At 40.5% G+C, this 26,027-nt stretch overlaps 1 protein-coding gene across 1 annotated transcript in view; it reads left to right on the top strand.

Annotated features, from left to right (window-relative positions):
• Positions 1 to 6,834: 6,834 nt before the first annotated feature.
• ARMC3 (armadillo repeat containing 3) overlaps positions 6,835 to 26,027 on the top strand; it is a 64,827-nt gene continuing 45,634 nt past the window's right edge. Inside the window, exons 1-4 of the mRNA XM_014945879.1 lie at positions 6,835 to 6,950; positions 11,068 to 11,111; positions 17,840 to 17,888; positions 24,501 to 24,618. Of these exons, the coding sequence (XP_014801365.1) occupies positions 17,841 to 17,888; positions 24,501 to 24,618 (166 nt within the window). The 5' untranslated portion in view covers positions 6,835 to 6,950; positions 11,068 to 11,111; position 17,840. The remainder of the gene's footprint in view (positions 6,951 to 11,067; positions 11,112 to 17,839; positions 17,889 to 24,500; positions 24,619 to 26,027) is intronic.

Below are 26,027 nucleotides of genomic sequence, written 5' to 3'. Positions count from 1 at the left end.
TTGGCTCTACCCATGGCAAACACAGGAAAAAAATAAAGACAGAAAGGATTACCTCTGCAGAATTCATTTCCGTGGAAAGATACCATGTGTATTTAGTCAATGGAGGAGGTAGCAATGTGCTCATGGTCCCTAACTCCCTGGTACACAACTGAATGGAAAATAACACTAGACGGAGGAACACAGAAGGGATGTGCTCAAATCTCACCATTCGTGAAGTCAAAATGCCACAAAAGCACACACCTGAAGGTGCTTCTGGGTCTTGAAGGTCAGAAGTCTGAACATGGCATGAATAACAGAGCAGGGGAGGGAAGAACATGCTCATCTTTCTCCTGGTCATCTGCTGTTATTACTTTCTCTCTGCCTGCTTCACCATACAGATGCACACTCTTCCCAAAATTTGTGAGAAGGTGCTGGTTATGAGTTTGAGACCACCCACCATTTCCTACCTGCATGACATACTTTGGTCTTCAAGGATAACTGAGCCCATCGTTCAGGGGTGTATTGAAATGCACGGGGATCATGTGTCTAATCTCCATGTCCCTCTTCTTTCACACACGTTCTGCATCATCATATCTCTTTTATGTGACCATTTGTTGTTGTGATTTTGGCTGGGATGAAGTTTACTTTCTTACCAGCAGTTGATATAGTGCTGTGTTTTGGATTTGGGCTAGGAAATAGTGCTGATAGCACACTAATGTTTTTGATTGTTGCTAAGCTCTCAAGGCCTTTTCTGCTTCTTGTACCGTTCTGCTAGCAAGTAGGCTGGGACTGCACAAAAAGCTTGCAGGAGGCACAACCGGGACAGCTGACCCCAACTGACCAAAAGGATATCCCACATCATATAATGTCATTCTTGATATATAAAGCTGGGGGAAGAAGAAGGAAGGGGGGGTATTCAGAGTTATGACATTTGTCTTCCCAAGTGGCCATTACATGTGATGGAGCCCTGCTTTCCTAGAGGTGGCTGAGGACCTGCCTGCTGATGGGAAGAAATGAATGAATTCCTTGTTTTGTTTTGCTTTGCTTGCATTCACGGCTTTTGCTTTATTTATTAAACTGTCTGTATCTCAATCCACAAATTTTTCTGTTGGATTTGGGCTAGGAAATAGTGCTGATAGCACACTAATGTTTTTGATTGTTGCTAAGCTCTCAAGGCCTTTTCTGCTTCTTGTACCGTTCTGCTAGCAAGTAGGCTGGGACTGCACAAAAAGCTTGCAGGAGGCACAACCGGGACAGCTGACCCCAACTGACCAAAAGGATATCCCACATCATATAATGTCATTCTTGATATATAAAGCTGGGGGAAGAAGAAGGAAGGGGGGGATGTTCAGAGTTATGACATTTGTCTTCCCAAGGGGCCATTACATGTGATGGAGCCCTGCTTTCCTAGAGGTGGCTGAGGACCTGCCTGCTGATGGGAAGAAATGAATGAATTCCTTGTTTTGTTTTGCTTTGCTTGCATTCAGATGGAGCCCTGCTTTCCTAGAGGTGGCTGAGGACCTGCCTGCTGATGGGAAGAAATGAATGAATTCCTTGTTTTGTTTTGCTTTGCTTGCATTCACGGCTTTTGCTTTATTTATTAAACTGTCTGTATCTCAATCCACAAATTTTTCTGACTTTTACCCTTCTGATTCTCTTCCCCATCCGGGGGGAGTAAATGAGCAGCTGTGTGCTCCTCATTGCCAGCTGGGGTTAAACCTCCACGCTATTCATATGAAATAAAGAAAAGGCTCAACCACCGAAAATTTTTCCCAAATTATGTTCGAAACAGCCATAAGAACCACCATAATTGAAGACAAGAAAAATAAAAGCTTCCCCAGTCATGGAAATCATGGGGTTCGTGGTGAGTAGATCCCAACCAGCAACTGAGCCCCCACCAGCACATCCTACAAGCAGACCAGTCCCCAAGCAACAGCTATATCGGAAAGACAATAGCCCCTCAGGTTTATTACTGAGCCTGATGTTATATGGCATAAAAGAACCCTTTGGTCAGTTGGGGTCAGCTCTCCCAGCTGTGTCCCCTCCCAGCATCTTACCCACTCCCAGACTACCTGCTGGCAGGGCAGTGTGAGAAACAGAGAAGGCCTTGACATTCTGCAAGCACCACTTAGCAATAGCTACGACGCTGCTGCGTTATCAGTGCTGGTTTGGTCACAAATCTACACACAAGATGCCACGAAGAAAACTAACTCCACCCCAGACTCAGCACAGAGTTAAAAGCAAATCTTTGCCTTTCAGTGTTTACATTCATCTCTTGTTATATTTCTACCACCTGCCCAACACTGTAGTGCCCAAGGCTGTTTAGGGATAGAAAAGCCCATGAAGAAGTTTGCGAAGCAGATGACTTGCCTCTACCAAGCTACTGCAAAATTTTTCCCTTTCTCCCCTGCCAGTGGGAGCTTCTTCTAACCATTGTAAAAACATGAGAGATCAGCCAGACTTCATGGAGTATCTGTCAGTCAAAAGTCCAGTGTGATTCCTCCTGTCTGCTGAGATACAGGTCAGTATAAATGGTTCTTGACTTGTCGTCGCAGCTGCTTTCCAATGAAGGTGATTATAAATCTCCATAAATTTTCTATGGGACTGGTGACGTTAAAAGTGGACTGAGACACCTTCATGCATGTGGCTTGCTCACACCTCAAAGTGACCCACCAACCCTTCTGTTACCATGGTGCACCTTTACCAAAGAGTAAGGCCGGGATCTGTTTGTGCTGTGATCTCAACAGATTGATATGACTTGTAAAAATAGAACTAAATTTCTACTTGCAGTGCAGCATTACAAGAAATCTGGGGAGACGGCAATGAGATTTGTGATAAAAAGGACTCACAGGAGATAGTTGATAGCAGCTGTAATTTCTTTACCTATTATTACCTGACTTTGAGGCTCCAAAATGATTATATTTTCCTGCTTCCTGTTAGTTCTGCAGTTACTGATAGCAATTAAGCTGCATTTCAAGACAGAGAATGTTATTTGATTTTAGAATTTGGCTTCGTATTTCTTCCAAAATAGCCCCGGCTGGCAAAAGAGAATACTACAATGAATTATTCTTCTGAGAATAGCACAACTAGCAGTACAGCATGCCTTTCTCCATCATCAACCCAGAGCTGATAACAGAAAGTAGTTGGCTCTTTTGGCCCTCTGACAAAGCTCTGTGCCAATGTCTCACCAGAGGGGCCACAACCGGTGGTGCTCCAGAAGAGATTTGCCTGTGCCCTCTTCAGAGTCATCTCACTGTTTTATCTGTTTGCTCCCAAGAACGGATGGCTTTTTCAGCTTTTTTTTTTCACGAATGCAGCGAAAAGAGATAATGAAACATCTCTTCACCTTCATTCAGAGCAACTGACATATCCACCTGGACTTGAACAAAGCATTTGACATTGTCTGCCATGATATCCTTCTCTCCAAAATGGATAGATAGGGATTTGATGGATGGACCACTCATTGGATAAGGAACTGGATGGATGGCCGCACTCAGAGAGTTGAGGTGAACGGCTCGATGTCTAAGCATCAAGCAGTGACAAGTGGCGTTCCTCAGGGTTCTAAGGAACTGGATGGATGGCCGCACTCAAAGAGTTGAGGTGAACGGCTCGATGTAGCAGCAAGCAGTGACAAGTGGTGTTCCTCAGGGTTTGGTACTGGGACCGGTACTGTTTAATATCTTTGTTGGTGACATGGACAGTGGGATTGAGTGCACCCTCAGAAAGTTTACCATCGACATCAAGCTGTGTGGCACGGTTGACACACTGGAGGGAAGGGATGCCATCCAGAGGCACCTGGACAGGCTTGAGAAGTGGGCCTGTACAAACCACCTGATGTTCAACCAGGCCAAGTGCAAGGTCTTGCACCTGTGTCATGGCAATCCCAAGCACGAATACAGTCTGGACAGAGAACGGATTGAGAGCAGCCTTGAGGAGGACTTGGGGGTGTTGGTGGATGAGAAGCTCAACATGACCCAGCAATGTGTGCTGGCAGCCCCGAAAGCAACCATATCTTGGGATGCATTTAAAGAAGCGTGGCCAGCAAGTTGATGAGAAGCTCAACACGACCCAGCAATGTGTGGTGGCAGCCCCAAAAGCAACCATATCCTGGGATGCATTTAAAGAAGCATGGCCAGCGAGTTGGGGGGCGTCTCCTGGCAACCGCCGCAACACCGGCGCGGGCCCGCTGCTGCCTGGTCGCCCCCGGGCGGCGCGGCGTGGCCGCGGCCGGTGAGTGAGGGCTGGGGGCTGCGGCAGGCCCGGAGCGGGCGAGGGGGGGCAACTCTGCTGTGAAGACAGGCAGAAGAGAAGAGAAGGCTCTGGGGAAACCTTATTAAGGCCTTCTAGTACCTAAATGGAGCCTACAAGAACTCTGGAGAGGGGCATGTTTATGACAGGATGGGAGCACTGTGTCCAGCTCTGGAGCCCTCCACACAGAACTGTTGGAACAGGTCCAGAAGAGGGCCATGAAGATCATGAGAGGGCTGGGGCAACTCTGCTGTGAAGACAGGCAGAAGAGAAGAGAAGGCTCTGGGGAAACCTTATTAAGGCCTTCTAGTACCTAAATGGAGCCTACAAGAACTCTGGAGAGGGGCATGTTTATGACAGGATGAGGAATAAAGGTTTTAAACTGGAAGAGGGTAGATTTAGACTAGATATCAGGAAGAAACTTTTCACTCTGAGGGTGGTGAGACTCTGGAACAGGTTGCCCAGAGAAGCTGTGGCTGCCCCATCCCTGGAGGGGTTCAAGGCCAGGCTGGATGGGTCTTTGAGCAACCTGGTCTGGTGGGAGGTGTCCCTGCCCAGGGCAGGGGGATTGGAATTGGATGATCTTTAAGATCCCTTCCAACCTAAAACATTCCATGATTCTATGATGAAACAGGAACAAGAGACAATAAAAGGAAGGCGTGGGGTTGGCAACTTTCAAGACAGACTTGCACTTCTGTTAAATTTTAGAAATACTGAGTGTTCTTTGGGTGAGAAGGTAGCCTTTTTTTTGTGGTGTTTTTTTTTAAGTTTTGAGAAATAACTGATTTATTTTTTTCATCACTATCCCAGCCCACCAGCACCAGTGACTTAATGCTTCCCTCTAAGATGTGTTGGTTACCAGCACCTTGGAGATGGGATAAAGCCGTGGAGAGATGGATGAACACACGTGTGGAGGTGAAAGCACTCTCCAAGGGCTCTGGAAATTCGAATTAAAGGAAGGCACTTGAAGCCTCTGCCCGGGGACGACGGGGAAAGGCCCGGGTAGGGAAGGCGCGGTGGCGGCGGGCCCCGGCTCCCCTCAGCCCGCCCGGCTCCCCTCAGCCCGCCCGGCTCCCCTCAGCCCGCCCGGCTCCCCTCAGCCCGCCCGGCTCCCCTCAGCCCGCCCGGCTCCCCTCAGCCCGCCCCACCTTCCCGCCCGCGGCCCCGCGCGCCCCTCAGCGCATGCGCCGCGGGCGTCTCCTGGCAACCGCCGCAACACCGGCGCGGGCCCGCTGCTGCCTGGTCGCCCCCGGGCGGCGCGGCGTGGCCGCGGCCGGTGAGTGAGGGCTGGGGGCTGCGGCAGGCCCGGAGCGGGCGAGGGGGTTCTCCACTGCGAGCCTGTGGCGGAAGGAAGGCGGGCGAAGGGGACGGGTACCGCCAGGGCGGAGGGCTGGGTCGCCGGCGGCGCCGAGTTTGTAGTAATACCCCGATTTGTGTGGGTGGCGAGTGAGGGGCCGGGGTGGCGATGGAAGGGTGGCGGTGGCCGTTAGGGATGATCTTTAAGATCCCTTCCAACCTAAAACATTCCATGATTCTATGATGAAACAGGAACAAGAGACAATAAAAGGAAGGCGTGGGGTTGGCAACTTTCAAGACAGACTTGCACTTCTGTTAAATTTTAGAAATACTGAGTGTTCTTTGGGTGAGAAGGTAGCCTTTTTTTTGTGTTGTTTTTTTTTAAGTTTTGAGAAATAACTGATTTATTTTTTTCATCACTATCCCAGCCCACCAGCACCAGTGACTTAATGCTTCCCTCTAAGATGTGTTGGTTACCAGCACCTTGGAGATGGGATAAAGCCGTGGAGAGATGGATGAACACACGTGTGGAGGTGAAAGCACTCTCCAAGGGCTCTGGAAATTCGAATTAAAGGAAGGCACTTGAAGCCTCTGCCCGGGGACGACGGGGAAAGGCCCGGGTAGGGAAGGCGCGGTGGCGGCGGGCCCCGGCTCCCCTCAGCCCGCCCGGCTCCCCTCAGCCCGCCCGGCTCCCCTCAGCCCGCCCGGCTCCCCTCAGCCCGCCCGGCTCCCCTCAGCCCGCCCGGCTCCCCTCAGCCCGCCCGGCTCCCCTCAGCCCGCCCCACCTTCCCGCCCGCGGCCCCGCGCGCCCCTCAGCGCATGCGCCGCGGGCGTCTCCTGGCAACCGCCGCAACACCGGCGCGGGCCCGCTGCTGCCTGGTCGCCCCCGGGCGGCGCGGCGTGGCCGCGGCCGGTGAGTGAGGGCTGGGGGCTGCGGCAGGCCCGGAGCGGGCGAGGGGGTTCTCCACTGCGAGCCTGTGGCGGAAGGAAGGCGGGCGAAGGGGACGGGTACCGCCAGGGCGGAGGGCTGGGTCGCCGGCGGCGCCGAGTTTGTAGTAATACCCCGATTTGTGTGGGTGGCGAGTGAGGGGCCGGGGTGGCGATGGAAGGGTGGCGGTGGCCGTTAGAGCCCGCTTGCCGCCGGGCCAGTGAGCCCTCGAAGGTCGGTTCCACGCCTGTGGAGGGGGTTCGGTTCCACCCGTGCCCTGAGGGCCCCACATCTGGGGGCCTTCGAAAGTCACGAGTCAAAGTTGAAAAAGAATAATGATTCTTTTTCTTATTTTTTTTTTAAAGGTGTACCTTGAATTTTCCTCCAACCGCAACCAAAAAGCCCCTAAAAACTTCTTGCTGTCTGCTTGATAATGGCCTCTACAGAAAAGCAGTGATAGTTGCAAGATTTATAATAAAACCGTATGATTTGCTAACAGGTGAAGTATATCAGACTGAACGTAAATAACATTTAAAACCAGGCAGGGGCAATCCTGCATTTAGGGGGCTCTTGATGCTGTTTCCTACTGGAAACTGGGAGACATTGGGGGGACTGAGGGGTAACTGAGACTAGTATTTTCAGGTGTGAACTGGGAAGCAAGAAAGAGCAGTGGACCTGCCCTGAGGAACCTTGCATGGTAGAGAGAAAGAGTTTTATTTAAAAGTTTGGATAGGTAATATGAACAAAGAAAGAAGAGTGTACAGCTAACATAGGTAAGACATGTAGAATTTATGTGTGACAGTAACATGAAAGGGATGAGACCCTTTCTCATCAAAAAAAAAAAGGAATGAAATCTTAAATACAGAAGTTTTATCTTCAAGAACGCTATCAGATGATTAGGCTATTAGGAAAGAAGTCTCCCCTAGTTTATTCATGTTTCAAAGGTTTCAGGGCACCTGCACACAGGAATTTCAAAAACAAAGTATGGATATTCTGTCAGAGGAGCATCATCTGTAGAACAGAACTCCTATAATCTTGTTGCTAATCTGAAGTTATCTATGTAAGGTAGTCTGATATTGTATTATCTTAACCTATGTAAGACAAGCGTCTGTTTTCTGTTGTTCATTGACTGAGCAAACTCACTTTCTCACCTTTGTTGATGGAAGCAAGATTTCCTTTTTTTTTCTTTTCATTTTAAAATTTTTATCATGCAGCCATTTTCTGATTACCTAATGTTTTTCTAATACAATGAATTCCAAGGTGGGCTTGTATGTCCTATAGTTCCTACTTTTGTTTGCAAACCTGCTACTTGTATTTTTGTCCTAAACTGTAACATTTCTTTTGAATTTTTTTTTAACTGTTAACATATTAAAGCCTGTTAAATGAACAGTTAAAATTAAATGATAGGGCACTATCCTGTCAGTTTGACACAACCATAAAAGTCATGAATGTGATAGTAACACAGCTGAGGTATTTCTAGTGTTGACAAAAAAGTATGAGTACAATTTTGTACAAGTTGGGAGAGGCTTCATCTGGGATGCTGTGTTCAGCTGTGGTCATCCATGTTTTCAAGAATTTGACTTAAAAAAGGCTTAAGAGAGTGACGTGGGGAATGAAGAATCATTTTTTGCAGGACATTAGAAGAGTTTTTTAACCTAATAACAAACATATCCCCACTCTGTTTTCATTTTATCTTCAAACATATTCTGAGTCTATGTCTCTAAATATATATAGTGTATATATATTATACTGTATGTATAGAATATAGTATATATATTGTATAGTATAAATATTTCATATAAATAATGTTTTTTGATACATACCAGCAAAGACAGTAATTGACAGCAGTTCAAACATGACATGAATACAGTAGACTGGTCATGAATAAATGTAGACTAAAAATTAAAACAGGTCCCTGCCTGTCTGACTAATCAGCTTGTGGATCAGCTCTTTAAGGAGAGAAATAGGAACAAAATACCTAACGATTTTTAAGATACAGCATGATAGGTACCTGGTGGGATTAATGTGATGCAGTGTCTGTGATGGGGAGGGGAATGAATCCGATGGTTCAGAATGTCCCTTTCAGCCTGATGTCCCTGTGAAACCGGCAGAAGGAAGCATTCATTTGAAGACATGTAGATTGGCACAGCTGGCTAAAAATTTAGGAGTGTCTTTAATTTTTCACTAGTTTTTAAAATGTCTTTCTTCTTCAGGCAGACCATCTTTGACTTCTGTATGAAAAGTGCCCTGCTACTATTGTTCAGACAGTGGTTGGGTGGCTACTCTCTCATTTGTTTTAGACTAAGTCAATTTTTCTTCAGTCTCTTTCTCATGGGATGAGGGATTTCACTATACATCTCAACGAGACACTTAAAATCACACACATAACTCCTAAAAATCTCCTTCATTCAGGTTGTCACAGCTTAGATTCTCCAAGGATAGATCCCAGGTCTGATGTTATAATTTGGAAATGAGCAGTAACATAGAGAAATCAGATTTTTCTGGTGAGATGAAATAATTTATGCTGAGACTAAAAAAGACTGGCAGAAACTTCTGAGATCTCTTCTGCAGTTAGGTGAGCTGGTAACACCGTGACAGATAAAATTCACTGTTGATGAAACCAATGTCATTTACACTGCTGGGAACATTTGGCACAACTTCAGCAATGAAGCTAAATTAATTGTGATCAACTGGGAAAATGACCTATTTACCATATGTGAATATCTTTGTGAAAATCTTCACTAAGGAAATTTGGTAAAAATTAGTACCCAAAAAGTTATAATGTCACTGGAATAAATCAGTAGTGTTCTAGAATTGATTATGGTATTTCAGGTTAGGTTCATCATATCTGAGAGATTTAACAGCCACACAGGGACTCTGAGACAAGAAACATATATGTCTGGAAAAGCTAGATGGAAAAAATAATTAAGGCGGCTTAGAAAGGTGATAAATCATAATGTACAGGGAGTTATAAAAGAAAGTAGAAAAGATCAAGTCAGGGCATCTCTTAACTACAGTTGTAATACAAGAACAGGGGGATGTTGTATTGAATTGACTAACACATTAAAGCTGTTTACTTTTTTAAAAAATCTAAGGAGTACTTCCTTACACAGTACACTTGTCAGTTGGACCTGTGCTGTAGCATGTCAGATTAGGAATGAGGACTAAAAGGATTAAGCATTGATGTGAACAGTAAAAATAGCTACTATTGTTACGAAGAACATAAAAACTTCAGGAGATCTAAACCTTTGTACTTAAGGGAAATAAAAACCCTGTAACAGATGGAGGAAATTTGACTTTTGGGATTGGTTTCATGCATTTATCAGAAGCATTTGGCTCTTACCACTCTGGAGGCAGGATACTGGTCTGCCATGGAAGACTGTTCTTATTCAGTGAAGGAGGGGTTTTGTGCTGAAGCCTCTTAGTTATTCTGTGATTTGGACAGAATACTATCATGTTCTTCAATTCCCATTACTTCTTTTCATTAACATTCATACATCATCTTTTACACTGCACACATTGGAGAATATATTCTGCCTCTACAGCTTAAGATCTTAACATGTTGACTGAAACACTCCTGCCTTAGTACACCTCTTACTAGGTGTACCAAGCTGTTCAGCTTCAGAAAACAGTGAAGTATGGTCCTTGGGCAGTGTGAAAAAAGGTGCTGCTATCGATCAGAGGCTGTACGTGAGTCAAAAGTTTATTGCAAACCTTATATATTTTCACAGCATTACTTTGTGGAATCAAATACCTGAGAATCTAGACTCTTGTTAGAAATCTAAGCATCTACCCTTGGGCTCTTGAAAGTAACACTCAGCTGAATGTTAATGTGATATCAGAAAGCAAATAAAAAGTATTAATGTGTCTTAAAAGTTCTGAGATCTTAAATAAATAATTGTATTTCTTTTAGCTCACCTAAAATCCCCACCTTCTCTCTCCCATTGGTATTTCCTCAGCCTGGCATCTTACTACGAACTCATTTTGGTTTTAAGGGTTTGTCTGCAAAGTACTTCACTCTGCATCTTTCAGTTTGGGGCTTTTTTTTAATTATTCTTTTGTGTGTGTATAGTTTATAAACTTTCAAGATTATTCCACATTGTTCTCTTAATTATGACAAAGCTGCCTGAGAGTGTATTTAAGCTGGCATAGAAAGGACATACTAGTTTATGGACCTAAGAAACGAGTGAGACTTTCTGCCAATGCTATGATTATAATTTTAGTATCTTCCTTTTGATTGCTTTGGAAGGCAGCAAAACTAGAGTGTCCATACAGAAATTAATTGAAACAATCAATGAAGATGATCAATATATAGGCAATTTTCACTGTCACCACAGAAAAAGGATTTTAATTTCTGTGAGACGAGAAGAAACAGCAAGACTTCATTTAAACTAGCTAGACTAAATTGAGATTACATAATTATCACTTGGAAGGCAAAAAGAATCTCACTTGTGCATCATTTTTGGGAAGAGCCTGAAAATCATGGCCAGGTTGTAGAAACACAGCTACAGACTGTCTTAAAGCGTGGGACAGTTTATTTGCGACGTGAAACATGTAATAAGATAACTGGTTAGAATCTGTTCTTAAATCCTTTTCTCTGCACTGCTTTTCCATAGGAGTAATTGCTCTCAGAAGAGGCCTTTGATTCCTTGACTAAGAGGTAAGTTCCACAGCTTGGCTGTGTCTTGGACTTATTCCTGTTCTTTGTCTCATGTCTCACTAACGTTCAGTATGTGCTGGGTATTAGGTTGTTGTGTCAGTTACTTAAGGTTTTAGAAAACAGAAGATGCAAATGGAACAGGTGACGTTATCTACCTGCATTGTCTGACTTAAAACCACGAAATATTATGGTCTTTAAATGTAGGGAACAGGATTCTAATAGTATAGGTATACACTCCACACTGTAAAGGAATTGTTTATAAGATTTCAGTAATTTGAACAGAAAAACCACCATAAGACTTTCCTCATATTTCAAAGTATGATTTATAGACTCTTTTTGTTACAGCTCACTTGCTATCCATCATCTAAAAAATATCCACCATCTAAAAAAAAAAAAGTATAGTGACTAGAAATAAATTGATATCTCAGATTGGCAATCTAAGAAACTATTCACACTGAGCAGAGAGATTCCTAGAGCAAGACAATAAAGTGAAGTAAGTACAGGGATTGTGGCCATCATTATCTTGTGATCTAGTACTTGGAATTTGCTCCTCTGGGCAGGCATCTGCAACAAATCTTTCAAAAAGTAAATAAATTTTCCTTATTTTATTTGACACGGCAGAGATGCCAGTTCATGATATAATAGCCAAGAGGTTAGAGGATTCCAGTTTTTAACTAAAATGTCTACATTTATGACCTTCCTCATGATCGTTTTCCACTTACGGGCAAGATGTTCTGGAGATGGGCCTATTCCTTCAGCCACTTTTAAAAAGGCAAGGTGGCTGTGTTTTGTCATATGCCTAGTTCTGCTAATAAATGTTCAGTCTACTCTGATAATATCTGCCAGACCTAAGCCTGGCATGTGGGTTCATGTGGAGAAACAGGGTAATAAGTTTATCTCAGTAACTTTAGATGTCAGTGTAAATGTAAATGTCAATACATGAGGTAGCAACTCTAAACTCTGGTTTTGGTCCATGGAAAAAGTAGTTATTTTTAAGGTGCAATTCAATTTTAGATACTTACTTTAGGATGAATCTGCCTTAAGAGCTATTGACTGTGTTGACTGGTTCTCCATCGGTTATCAAGGACAGTGACTGACTTAAGTACTGATGTCTCATTTAGTTTAGTGAACACTGCTTATAGTTTCTGGATACTGGTGGATACTCACACTGGGGTATTTCTGGTCCTATGGGAAAACTGGAGGCCCTAATGAAGTTCAGTGAAACAGGGAAATGCCTGCCAAGCTCAGGCACCAAGAATAGCTAGAGCTGAGGAGAGCGTTGGGGACTGTAGTTTTGGAATGAGGATTTAGTTAGATATAATGACTGTCCTGCTTGCTGAGAGACAATACCTTATTAGACGACTGCACTGAAACTGGATAGGAGCAAAGTAAAGCAAAGCAAAGGATTTAGTTAGATATAATGACTGTCCTGCTGGCTGAGAGACAATACCTTATTAGATGACTGCAGTGAAACTGGATAGGAGCAAAGTAAAGCAGGCTTATTTGATGTCTCATTTAGTTTAGTGAACACTGCTTATAGTTTCTGGATACTAGTTCACTTCAGATACTCACACTGGGGTATTTCTGGTCCTATGGGAAAACTGGAGGCCCTAATGAAGTTCAGTGAAACAGGGAAATGCCTGCCAAGCTCAGGCACCAAGAATAGCTAAAGCTGAGGAGAGCATTGGGGACTGTAGCTTTGGAATGAGGATTTAGTTAGATATAATGACTGTCCTGCTTGCTGAGAGACAATACCTTATTAGACGACTGCACTGAAACTGGATAGGAGCAAAGTAAAGCAAAGCAAAGTCTACCATTGAAGGCAATGAATTCCAGGTGAAGGACAGGAACTAGCATAGAATGGCAACTTCATAGAATGATTGACTATACATTGGCTACATCTGCTATGTCAAAGTCCTTTATTACCTCTAGTTCTATATGACTTAAAACAATCAAGCATTTTATCTCAAAAAAACATTGTGGATAAAGTATGCTGCTATGATTTTAGAAACCTACAGAACATGAAGTAAAAAATATTACTCAAATGAGAATATTCTTTATTTTGTCTTTAAGAATTAGAATCTTAGAATTGTTTAGGTTGGAAAAGACCTTTAAGATCATCAAGTCCAACAATTAACCTAGCACTGATAGTGAACACTGCTTATAGTTTCTGGATACTGGTGGATACTCACACTGGGGTATTTCTGGTCCTATGGGAAAACTGGAGGCCCTAATGAAGTTCAGTGAAACAGGGAAATGCCTGCCAAGCTCAGGCACCAAGAATAGCTAAAGCTGAGGAGAGCATTGGGGACTGTAGCTTTGGAATGAGGATTTAGTTAGATATAATGACTGTCCTGCTTGCTGAGAGACAATACCTTATTAGACGACTGCACTGAAACTGGATAGGAGCAAAGTAAAGCAAAGCAAAGTCTACCATTGAAGGCAATGAATTCCAGGTGAAGGACAGGAACTAGCATAGAATGGCAACTTCATAGAATGATTGACTATACATTGGCTACATCTGCTATGTCAAAGTCCTTTATTACCTCTAGTTCTATATGACTTAAAACAATCAAGCATTTTATCTCAAAAAACATTGTAGATAAACTATGCTGCTATGATTTTAGAAACCTACAGAACATGAAGTAAAAGATATTACTCAAATGAGAATATTCTTTATTTTGTCTTTAAGAATTAGAATCTTAGAATTGTTTAGGTTGGAAAAGACCTTTAAGATCATCAAGTCCAACAATTAACCTAGCACTGATAAGTCCACCACTAAACCATGTCCCTCAGCACTATGTCTGAACTGGCCCTAATACTGAGCCCTGGGGAGCACTGGTGCATGGTGCATGGCCACCAACTGGATTTAACTCCATTCACCACATCTCTTTGGGCCTGGCCATCCAGCCAGTTTTTAACCCAGCAAAGAGTACATGCATCCAAGCCATGAGCAGCTAATTTATTCAGGAATTAATTTATTTAACTACTTACAGTTAATTACTAGCGAATAGAGTCTTAAGTTTTTAAAAGAAGTTTTTCAGGTAACATAGACTCAGCATTTAATCAGATTTAAAAATCTCAATCCTACTACAGTTTTTTTTTCTGATTTCTAAATATTTAGAACAGTAAACTGAGAAACAAAGCTATGCATACTGTAAACCTACGGAGAAAAAGAGAGCATGCAGTTATCATGGAGAGAAAGGGATTTGAATAAGAAGTTCTTTTATGGGTCAGTAGCCTTTCAATACCTGTACACATTGATTGTCAGCAAGAATTAAAATTCAATGCAGAAGACACATTTTTAATTATCAGTAAGCCAAAGAATTCTACATGCATCCTTTCCTCAAGTCAAAAAATGACCACTGAATACAGAGAGCTTTATGGGAACAAACCAAACATCAACATTTGATGGCAGAATGCATTGAAATCCAGAGTAGTAACTGCAGCAAAGAAACAGACTGAGGGGCACAATCCACAATAAAGTTGTGTTCTCTATGCTTTTTGCTACCAATTATACTGCTTTTTTAATATTACCAAGGAACCAAATATTTTTGGACCTGTAGAAAAATGTGTTAGTTTCTTGAAAATATGCTCAGAAGTTGGATGTATTTATAAAGCGTGAAGAAATATTTACAATTAAAGACTTAAGTTATTCACAGTCTTGGAATATGTAAAATTATTTGAATCTGTGAACATTAATTGTACAACATTATAAATACTTTTACATTAATTAACTTTATTAACTTTTAAAATAGTTTAGTTTAAACCTAATTAAACTCATTCAAAATTAAAATGGCTTTTTATGACTTTAACTTAATTTATATCTGAAATTAATTGAGCTGAATGGAAAAATTCTAAGCCAGTGTCCATATCTCCATACCAGGATTTAACACAATTTAAATAACCCAGATTTCCTGAATGTCTCTGTAAATCTGATTCTTGTATATGTGCATGATGCTTACTTTCTGCAGTGACTGCGTAAATCAGGAGGTAGTATGTCCATTATTTTTGTTGAATATACTGTCAGTAATTTGTCCTTATGCTTTCTCATATAAGTTGATTTGCCTCTAGCCAAAGCTGTGCTTTCTGAAACACTGAATTCTAGTGTGTGTGTGTATGTGTTCATATGTGTTCATATGTGTATGTGTTTGTATGTATATATGCACAAGGGTAAAGGGGATTGAAGCAGAAGAAGCTTTGATTGTATGGGTCTTCCTCTCAAAACTAAAATTAGTGACCTGGCTATGAAGTTTTACATTTCAGATCGATTTTTAGGATGTGCTTATCAACTGGTTTCACCACTGTTGTGTTACAATTTATTTGAGAGGCCAGCAGAGGAACAACATCTGAAAAAATTAAGAGGATTCAAGAAGAGGTCCAAATGTTTGTTGAACACAGCAAACAATAGCCCTGACTTCATAGAATCATAGAATCATAGAATTTCCCAGGCCGGAAGGGACCTCCAAGGGTCATCTAGTCCGACCTCCCCGCAGTCAGCAGGGACACCCCCAACTAGACCAGGTTGCCCAGGGCCTCGTCGAGCCTCTCCTTGAATATCTCCAGGGATGGGGCCTCAACCACCTCCCTGGGCAACCTGTTCCAGTGCTCCACCACCCTCACAGTAAAGAACCCCCTTCTAATCTCCAATCTAAATCTGTTCCCCTCCAGCTTGAAGCCATTTCCCCTCGTCCTGTCACTACAGGCCTTTCTAAACAGGTTCTCCCCAGCCTTCCTGTAGGCTCCCTTCAGGTACTGGAAGGCTGCTATTAGGTCTCCCCGGAGCCTCCTCTTCTCCAGGCTGAACAACCCCAGTTCCTTCAGCCTGTCCTTGTAGCAGAGGTGCTCCATCCCCTTGATCATCCTTGTGGCCCTCCTCTGGACCCTCTCCATCAGGTCCATGTCCTTCTTGTATTGAGGGCTCCAGACCTGCACACAATACTCCAGGTGAGGTCTCACCAGAGCAGAGTAAAGTGGCAGAATCACCTCTCTGGACCTGACTTCAGTAACCAGCCAGGCTAGAGCTCATGTTGCACTAGAAAATAATCTCTTATACCAAAGGGAAGCTGTCAGGACAGTCCTGCCTGAGGGTGAACGTGTGGTTTCCCTTTGAGGAGGAGTTACTGAGGGGTACTAACAGTGCACATTTCACTTTCATGTAGTGTGAAAACAAACCTGAGTTGGGCATAACTTGGGTTACGTTCTATGCATAGCTAGTGCTAGTAGGTCATGTTGTTCTTTACTTTTGCCTGTAGCTTAATGGGAAGGCTCTGCTGTGGCTTTGCAAGCCACATGAAATTAGGTCCATGTGAGGTATTACATCCATATGCTTCAGAGGCTGCTGTTAGATGCAGCTGAGAAGGTCTTCCTGGTTCACCTGCACATGTGCTAATACAAAAAAAAGCAGAAGACGGAAGCTGGACTTGGTGTAAATAGATGTAACTTTTAAAAATCAGTCAAGTTTGTACTGTGCAGAACTGTTTCTTAATACCTGTAGACCATATATGATTTTTGTCTTTTGTGAAATACGAATAGAGAACTCAAATTGAATTTGAACCACATTTTCAAAGTAGAACATAATTGTACGTTCTGCAGTTGTATGGAATGCTTGCCAACATAGAATGTATAGACAAAAATGGAGAAATACCCTATCAGGACCTTCAAGTTCACAGATTTAGGCTGGATGGGGCTTTGAGCAACCTGGTCTAGTGGGAGGTGTCCCTGCCCATGGCAGGGGGTTGGCACTTGATGATCTTTAAAGTCCCTTCCAAGTCTAAGCGTTCTATGACTCTATATATGATTTATGCATTGTGGTGGGTTGACCTTGGCTGAACACCAGGTGCCCACCAAACCACTCTATCACTCCCCTCCTCAGTGGACAGAGAGGGGAAAAAATAAGATGGAAAAAGACCTGCTGGGTCTCTAAAGACAATTTAATAAAGCAAAAGCAAAGGCTGCACATGGAAGTAAAGAAAAACAAAAGATTTTTTTCTCTACTTCCCATCAGCAGGCGATATCCAGCCACTTCCCAGGAAGCAGGGCTTCGGTATGTGCAGCGGTTGCTCTGCAAGACAAATGTTGTAAATAAAGGATGTGCTTCACCCCCTCTCCCTCCATCTTTCTTCTCCTTTCTCTTAGCTTTTACTGCTGAGTAGGCATCATATGGTATGGAATATCCCTTTGGTCAGTTTGGGCCAGTTGTCCTGGCTGTGTCCCCTCCCAAGATCTTGCTTACTGGTTGGAGGGGCAATGTTGGAGAAACAGCCTTGATGCCCTCAGCAATAGCCAAAACACCAGTGTGTTGGCAACACCTACCAGTACAAAGCACAGCACTGTTAGGGCTGCTACGGGGAAATTTAACTCCGCCTCAGGCAGACCCAATACATAGATGCAGATAAAACTAACTTATAGAAAAGCATGTCCTATGTATTTGCACCACATCATAAGCTGAGCCTGAGATGTCTCACATCTTTCATTTTAGTTATGTGTTTTGTTGACAGATATATTTTACCAAATGTGTTCAAATGTTAGAAAGTTTGGTTTTTTTATAAGGGATTACTTTCTGCATAGAAATTACTGTGTCAAAGAACTCTTCAAACTGATTAAATGGGTCAGATGAAGGAGAAAGTCTCTTACAAGCTTTTCTGAATCACTGGTAAGCTGATTCCTAAAACAGAGAAGGGATTTTGTTTGTCCGCTTTTATTTTGTTGTTTGTTTTTGTTTTTAGGATGGGTAAAAAAGTAAAGAAGGAAGTAGAGCCTCCACCCAAGGATGTGGTAAGTTTAAAAACTGCTATGTACTATAATATAAACATTACACGATTATAGGTCCAGCTCTACCATCCTCACTCTTCTAGGTTACCCACATTATTCTAAAAATGTCTTTTAAAGATGATTCTGTTTCTGCTTTTCTTGGACAGCATACAGACTAGAGTGACTGGGCATGTGTAGTTCTTTGTGGAGGTTGTTGTCTTTGGCAGGCTTTGCAAATAATAATGTATGAAACAATCCAGGCTTCTTTTTATTTGAAGAGCAATATTAGCTTTCCATTTGTAAAAATCAAAGGAGAAGGGAAAAGAGTGAAAAGACCTGAAATCTGCCTGTCTTTTCAACTGTGGAGACATGCCCTTTCTTTAAGGATGAAAGAGTTAAGAGCCTAGATGGCTCTGCAGACTTTTTTACTGAATACAGAATTTTACAGATATTTTGAATGACGGTACTATGTATCCTGGACCTTTTGCAAAGATATACTGTTTTAGCAGCAGTTCAGGTGTTTCTGGTATCATTGGAAGTTCACAGTGAAAAGCACAAGAGGTGAAGCCAAATATGGAATAATGGTGGTAATGTGACTTTTTTTCAAAAGGTGGAATTTAAGAGTCTGACAGTAGCACACTTTCCAAGACTTTCTATAAATTCACAAGGTACAAAGACACCCCCCAAAAGACAGAGGTTCAAAACATAGGCATTTTTAAAGTTTAATTGGTTTATTCAGAAAGAAGTAGGGGAAATAAGACAGAGACATTGAAAAAAGTATATTATAAATTCTGTGCCAGATAATAACAAAGTTAATGAAAATCAGGACCTCGACAAGTCCACAGAAGAGCATGAAACTAAATGCATAGTTCAGGACACTGTTTAAAAAAAAACAATGGGTTTGTCTGTAAAGAGACATGGTACTTTAAGAGCTTTTTCAAAGGTCGTAGAAAAGTTGATCAGCAAAAACTACGTCACAATTTCAATATTAAATAACCATAAATAATTTTGACTAAGACAGTAATATCCAATAGCCATGATGTCACTGAGGCATAGCAATTGATATCAGGTTTTGCCCAACTGTTCTGTGGAAAGACGAATATTGCAAACATAATTCATAAGCTCCAATCAATAATAAATCCTTATGAAAGGAGACTTGACGTAAAACTTCAACATGAGAGGATAAATCGATCTAAAGCTATTTCTGTATGGCATAACCTACAAAACAAGGAGAAGACACAAAGAAGGTGTATGTGGATAGGACTAATTAAAACAAGCCTGAGGAAATAAAACTTAGTATCTTTGCAGTCTAAGAAAAAAAAAATGAAAGGCATGAAAATAGATTTAAAGCATACAGATGAGCTAACCCCCTCCAAAGTAATAAAAATCGACTTTTTCAGTAAATATCTAAAAAGTCAGTAGAGGCAGCACCAAAATTTCTATATCCAAAAGACTCTATTAGATTTTCTGGAGAAAATTATGGTACAGCCTACGAACTACTACAATAAACTGAACAATGCTAGAAAAGATATTCAACAACTGAAAAAAAATTACAGAAAAGGTGAATAAAACTATTAAAAAGGAAAGAATTGGAAAGAGGAAAGTCCAGATGGCATCTGCATTTTTTGGCTTAGTTTTCACCCTTATCATACTTCAGGCTGGCATATCTCTTTTAGCAGTCCTATCAGGAGAAAAAAACCTGAATGTAGGGAAGCAAAACAGTATTAAACATTAAAACAGATCATTGATTAGTTCTAACTATCAACCAAGAAAATCTTCTAGCTATGAGAATATTGTTAATAGTGATCATGTAAAGTTGAATCTCTAACCTTTAAATTTCATCTGGATATTTCAGATGGCAGGAAATGAGATGCAGACAAAATAAAAGATGTATTAGCTATTATCTTCTGATTGATAATCTGCTTATGAAAATGTCAAGTCCAAGAAAAGAAGCCTTGAGATAATGTGGACAGGCTGATAAAAGAGGGCCTTTGTGCATGTGGAATGCTCTGAGGATATATGGTACTGCAGATGACCACTAATTTTTATAGATTTCTAGGAACAGGTGGGAAACGCATCTCTTCAGAAAGTATTCTGAGGACTCTGTTTTCCTTGCCTTTCATAATTTGTCTTTTACTATTATCCATTCTGAGAATTGGGCTTCTCCAGGAAAAATATTGCTTTAAGCCTCTGTCTCTATATGGATGACCTTATACAGTAATTCAGGCAGATAAAATATGCTAGCTTTGACAGAGATCGATAGGAACTTTTCATATGATATCTTCATTAAGTTTGGTCTAGAAAATGTTACTGTTTGATGATCAGCTAGGGCACAGACATTAAAAGGGAAGCCTAAGATTACCACTAGAGAAAATACTGAGGTGTTATCACTGAAAGCTGAGTATTTTTGAAAATGGCTTCATTCACAATAATGATGTTAAAAAGGTGGAATATATGAAGTGGCACTGTCAACTCCTGAAATTCAGTCTCCACAGAAACACCTTATTATGAGTAATTAATGCCTAAATATTAATTTGACTCGACTTTAGTAAGGCTTTCAGCACTGTCTCTCATAGCTGATTAAGGTCATAAAAGAAAAGCAAAATGACTTATTTTTGTGTCAAAAGACAAAGCTATGTAGCAAATCACTAAAACAAACGCGAGGAAATTGGCAAAATATGAATAAATAGTAGTTGTCCAGGTCTTGTTCTAACTGAAAAATAACTAAAATCTGAAATTGTGGTACTGTCACTTGTGGTATTTAATGTGTAGCCTTTGTACTAGAGGAATGGAGGGTGAAAGTTTCATTTTCAAAAAGAAGTACATCAATAATTACAGAAAATTTGTCTTCCATGTGGTGTTAATTGGTAGAAATAGTTACAAACAAAAAAAAAGGAAAAAAAATACATGGATAAATAGGATAGTAATGGAGGAAAATCAATATTGTTTTGTAGAGGAAAGTTTGATCTCTGAAATCTATTTGAATTCTTTAGAGGAGTCTGTGAGCAAGTGGATAATGGTCATCTCGTTGATACAGTCATTTAGCTTTTTCAAAAAATTATAGACCAGGCTCTTCACTCACATAAACACTAACAGAAAAAAATAAATTCTTTTTCTGGCAATAATGTCTGTTGTAAAATAGAAAGCAAAGGTGAGAAAACAAATTACTGTTCAGGTTTCAAAACTGAGAGAGGTTGCCATTGGAATGTCATGGGGTTTTATTCTGCATCCGGTGTCATCCAGTCTGTCAGAATTAATGTGGATACTTTCATGAAAATGGCAGCCAGTTACTCAGTAGGCAAAAAGTGAATAAATACAACATTTCAAAATCCAGAAATAAAAGGCCAAGCACCATGTCACTAGCAAATGCATTATGCATGCACATGTTGGATGCCATTAACAGTTCTGGTGTTTCCATCTCAAAAAAAGGTAAAGTTGAACTATAGAAAAGTACTAAGAAGGACAACCAGAATAGACAGAGTGGCTTCTGTATAAAGAAAGATCAAAGACAGTAGGTTTCTTTATCCCCAAAAGGAAATGATTGTGAAGAGGAATATCAGAGAAACTCACAAAATGGTGACTATACAGAGAAAGCAAATGGGTGTCATTTATTTTGCTATTTCCTGTGGTGAATGAAGTGGAGGACAAATAAAATTATCAGGCAGTAGTTTTAAAACAAAGGAAAGGCACAGATATTTATATGACTGTTAAACTGTGATACTTGTGTCTCAGAATATTAAACATGGATAAAATATAGATGGCTTCAAAAATTATTTACCAAATTAAGTTGAGTTAAATTGATGGAATAAAAAAAAACCCAACCAGATACTTTGCAGTTTCTAATGGCTTTGAAGTCAAATGTAAACAAAAATCAAAGATGGCTTTGAAGTCAAATGTAAACAAAAATCATGATCAAAGTCATATAGGAGTTTTTGAATTATAGCTTTCTTTTTCATTTAACTTGCTTTTTTCTTAATACAAACTGAATGTTGGAAATGTTGTTACTTATAAAACAGTTACATTTCTGTGTTTAAATCAAGGTCATTTGTAACTTCAGGAATATTCTTATAGCAGATAATCTGTCCTTATGTGCCATTAAGGAAAGAGTCTGCAATGATGTATGAAGATTTAGGAGCAAGCCTTGATTTTAAAAGAAAATAAAGGGGAACTGTAGCTATGCTGCCATTCTGATAAGCAAAAGTCTTACCCAGTTCTATGATAGTTTTGACAAACAGTGTTACTTTGCAGCAAATCACTGACCTGTTCAGGGCTCTGATTTCTTAAACATACCTTGACTTCAGTGGCTCTTCTTACTGTGTTTTCAGCACAAAATTGCTTCTAATAGGAAAGTGCCTATTGAATATTTCAGATAGTAGAAGTGAATCTAATGTCTATACAAATGGGTAGAGATTAAACCAATTTCACTCTGCTCATGTGCCAACCTGTCACTAAAGCCTAGGAGTTATCATTGAATTGTAGTTTATACAATTACTTGTGAACAGGAGAGGCAATGAAAATGGAGCAACGTAATAGCATCTGTGGTATTAGATCAATGTAAATAGATAACTGAGATTTTGAACTCTTATTTCATATTTCATTTCTTATTAAACTTCATCTGAGATCAATCTTTGTGTTTATTTTACTCTGGAGGACTAACAGCCTTTACTAGAAATTGCAGTTTTATCCCATCAGCAAGTATTTGGCCAGATTCAGGAGATATGTCTGTTCTTAAATCATAGTACTACCTGTAGGATCATGTTCTGTCCACGCAAGGACACAAATGGGCAGAAGCAGAGAAGTATGAAGGTGCTAAAGGGCCTTTCTGTCCCTTTATTCTCCTGTATGCCTCTCCTATGGGTAGAATGAATGAATATTGCTAATTTTTTTGCCTGTTTACCATTCAAAAGAAAATTCCCATAAAGAATTCCATCATTTTAGGCCCATCATTAAGATGGTAACTTGGACCACTCTGCCACTGTTTGGTTTAATTCTTGCTGCTGAGTCATTGTAAAGCAAAATTACTTACGGTACAGTAAACTGATACTATTTTCTTTGAAAAGGAGCTTTGTTCCATGACTTGCTCCATGACTTTTGCCATGCTTCCATGCTTCCAGCTTGTCCCAGCAAGCATGAAGTTGGACAGTGTCTTCAGGTTTTCAGTCCTGCTTGAAGCTAGGGAGACTAATGAAGCACATTAGCTAGGCAGCCTCTTAACTTGGTCTTGGTCTTGCAGACGGTTAAATTGTGTGATATGCCTCATGGAAAATAATGAAATTACTTAGATTTTACAACCTATCAAAACTATTAATTTAGAAGTTTGGCTACTAGTGTCATATTTTGCCTTATTTTTGAACAAGTCAGAGGAGAGTGAAGAAAAAAAGCCTGCTTTTTGTTCATTTTCCTGCTACGACACTCACAACATTTTTGAAGATTTGCTCCAGATAATTTCCTTGCATGGCAACTGGCTTGTATGTATCTTCATGCCCTTATTGTTCAGCAACATCTGCCTCTGATGTAGCTATTAGAGGATTTTTTTAAATGAAGTAAACTAAATAACAGACATTTTAAAATACATGTGGTATATCCATTGTAATAATATTTTAAAATGTTTACTGCTATCTTAAATTATTAATCTGCTGTTTTGTAAGATAAATACATTGATATTGAGAGACTGCACGACTCCAGAATTTAGTAGTTTCTGTGTATAACACAGCTACTCTATAGGCCTAAAGTCTGAAGAGAGAAGACAGTTTTTTCCATATTAAAAAATTATTTTAAATCCAAATAAGCTTAAAACTTTTTAATGGGTAGAATTTTCAGAAACCCTTGAGCCTTGTTAAAGAACAAAAGGCTTTTCTAGAAGATTCCCTTGCTCAAGTGATGTTAGTCCTGAAGAGTCTATTAAGAGGGTAAGATTTCTTTCCGTATTTCTTTCCGTCTTTTTATTTTTTTTAAAGAAACCACAAAGTGTTAATGCCACAGAGTAATCAAGTCCTCTTGCTCATACACCACCTAACGTGGCAGGCTCTGTGCACAGCTGCTCAAAAGAAACTTCAGAATCCTGCGGTTCTGAAGCCACAGGATGCTCTTACATGTGTAAGAGAATTACATAGTTTGTTACCTTCAAGACTTCTGAGATGTAAGGGGAATTGTCAAGGGTTTCTCGACATCTTCATACAGGATGTCCTGGTTTGAGGCAGAACAGAACCAACTTTCAGTTCAGTGATTTGATTTCTCAGTTAAGCCTCTTCTGTCGTCTCGTCGTTTGCTGATCTGGCCTGAACCACGACACAGGATGAAATAATGATTATATTTGGAAGTCAATTATTCATTCTTATTTTTCAAAAACATCTCAAATTGTTCTTAAAAATTTTAATTTCTCCAAGTAAATAGCTACTCATTAATATTTCTAACTCAAACTATGTTTTTTTAATGAAGTGTGGGAATCTACCGCAGCACACAGGATAAATCAAACTATTCTTTCTTTTTTTTTTTGCTTCATTTGTAGTTTGATCCTAATAGCTACTCATTAATATTTCTAACTCAAACTATGTTTTTTTAATGAAGTGTGGGAATCTACCGCAGCACACAGGATAAATCAAACTATTCTTTCTTTTTTTGTTGTTTCATTTGTAGTTCGATCCATTATTGGTTGAAAGCAAAACAGCAGCAACAGTTGTGCTAATGCTTAGTTCTCCTGAAGAGGAAATTTTGGCTAAAGCATGTGATGCTCTGTATAAATTCGCATCAAAAGGTTAGTCTTTTTGCAATGAGCTTTCCTTTGTGTTGCTTAGATTTTGATAGTAGTTCACAAGTTTTTGGTTTCCTAGCACCAAAATCTTCATTTCATCTCAAAGTTCTCTGTCAAGGTTTTGGGGGTTTTCTGAAATATCTATCAAACCTGTATTTGCAGTTATAAAGAAGTCCTGTGGTTTCTGTGATGGAAATTCTTATAATTTTGTTGTAGAATTTTATATTCTCTGTTTAATGGAGCTTGGTTTAAATACAACCTGTATCTGTTTTGTTATGAGCAACAGACTTGCATCTGAGAAAGAATTCTCTTTTTTATGTTACAGTTTGAAACTTCTGTACCAGTGTAGTTATTTCAAGGTTCAGTTTTCAATGAAAATTACTTTTTAACCTGTGTCTGTTATTATATATTATATATTATAGCTCTTGTGTCAGTACTTTTGTGACAGATGTTTTATTAGAGACTGCTCAGCCTCCTTTATCAAGCTTATTTCTGCATTTGTTGGGAAAATAGCAAGTCTACAAGATTCCAAATTTTCCAAAGGTCCCTGTATTATCTCTAGCTAAGCATCATGTTCTGGGTACCCAGAAGACAACTGTATAACAAAGGCTCAAAATTATGCAGCACATAATGTCCTAAGTTGTCTTCTACTCATTCCATGTCAGCCACTCTAATTGGTGTACACTGGTAGTATTCTTGCTGTAATTAATTTGTTTTAATATTAATTTCCATTTAATTTATTTTTTTCTTAAAAAAATAAGGATTTATATGCTGATTGCTGATGGCAATCATCAACACTACTAAGTTGTAAGAGAAGAGCTGAAGGGTCTGAAGGATCACTGGGTTCTGAAAGATATTTAGGTTCAGCTTAATATGGCAAGCTTAGCTGAGGGCATGCAACCAAATTTTGAACATGTGAAGAGAGAATTTGGACTGTCAGGAGACAGCTGTACACAACACAACATACACTCTGTTGGCTCCTTCCTTGCTGTCCACAGTAAAATACAGCACACTGCAAGAGGACAAATATTTATTTTTTCTATTTCTACTAAATGAATAATCCTTTAAAATGTTAATATTATCATTGCTATATCATTGTTATTCCTGCAGTCTTCCAGAAGACTTCGCAGTGGGTCTCAAGAGAAGGAGTTGTTTTCACTTTGCAGTTAATTTATTTCATAGAATTATAGAATGGTTAGAGTTAGAAGGGACCTTAAAGATCATCCAGTTCCAGCCCTCCTGCCATGGGCAGGGACAAGTCCAGGGATGGGGCATCCACTACTTCCCTGGGCAACCTCTTCCAGGTTCACCACCCTCACAGTAAAGAGTTTCTTCCTAATATCTAATCTAAATCTCCCCTCTTTCAGATTAAAACCATTACCCTCATCCTATCCCTCCATTCCCTGGTAAAG

Source organism: Calidris pugnax, unplaced genomic scaffold (assembly GCF_001431845.1).
Source record: "Calidris pugnax isolate Ruff unplaced genomic scaffold, ASM143184v1 scaffold19, whole genome shotgun sequence".
In the NCBI taxonomy this organism is placed as follows: domain Eukaryota; kingdom Metazoa; phylum Chordata; class Aves; order Charadriiformes; family Scolopacidae; genus Calidris; species Calidris pugnax.
This window is presented reverse-complemented; position numbering and strand designations above follow the sequence as displayed.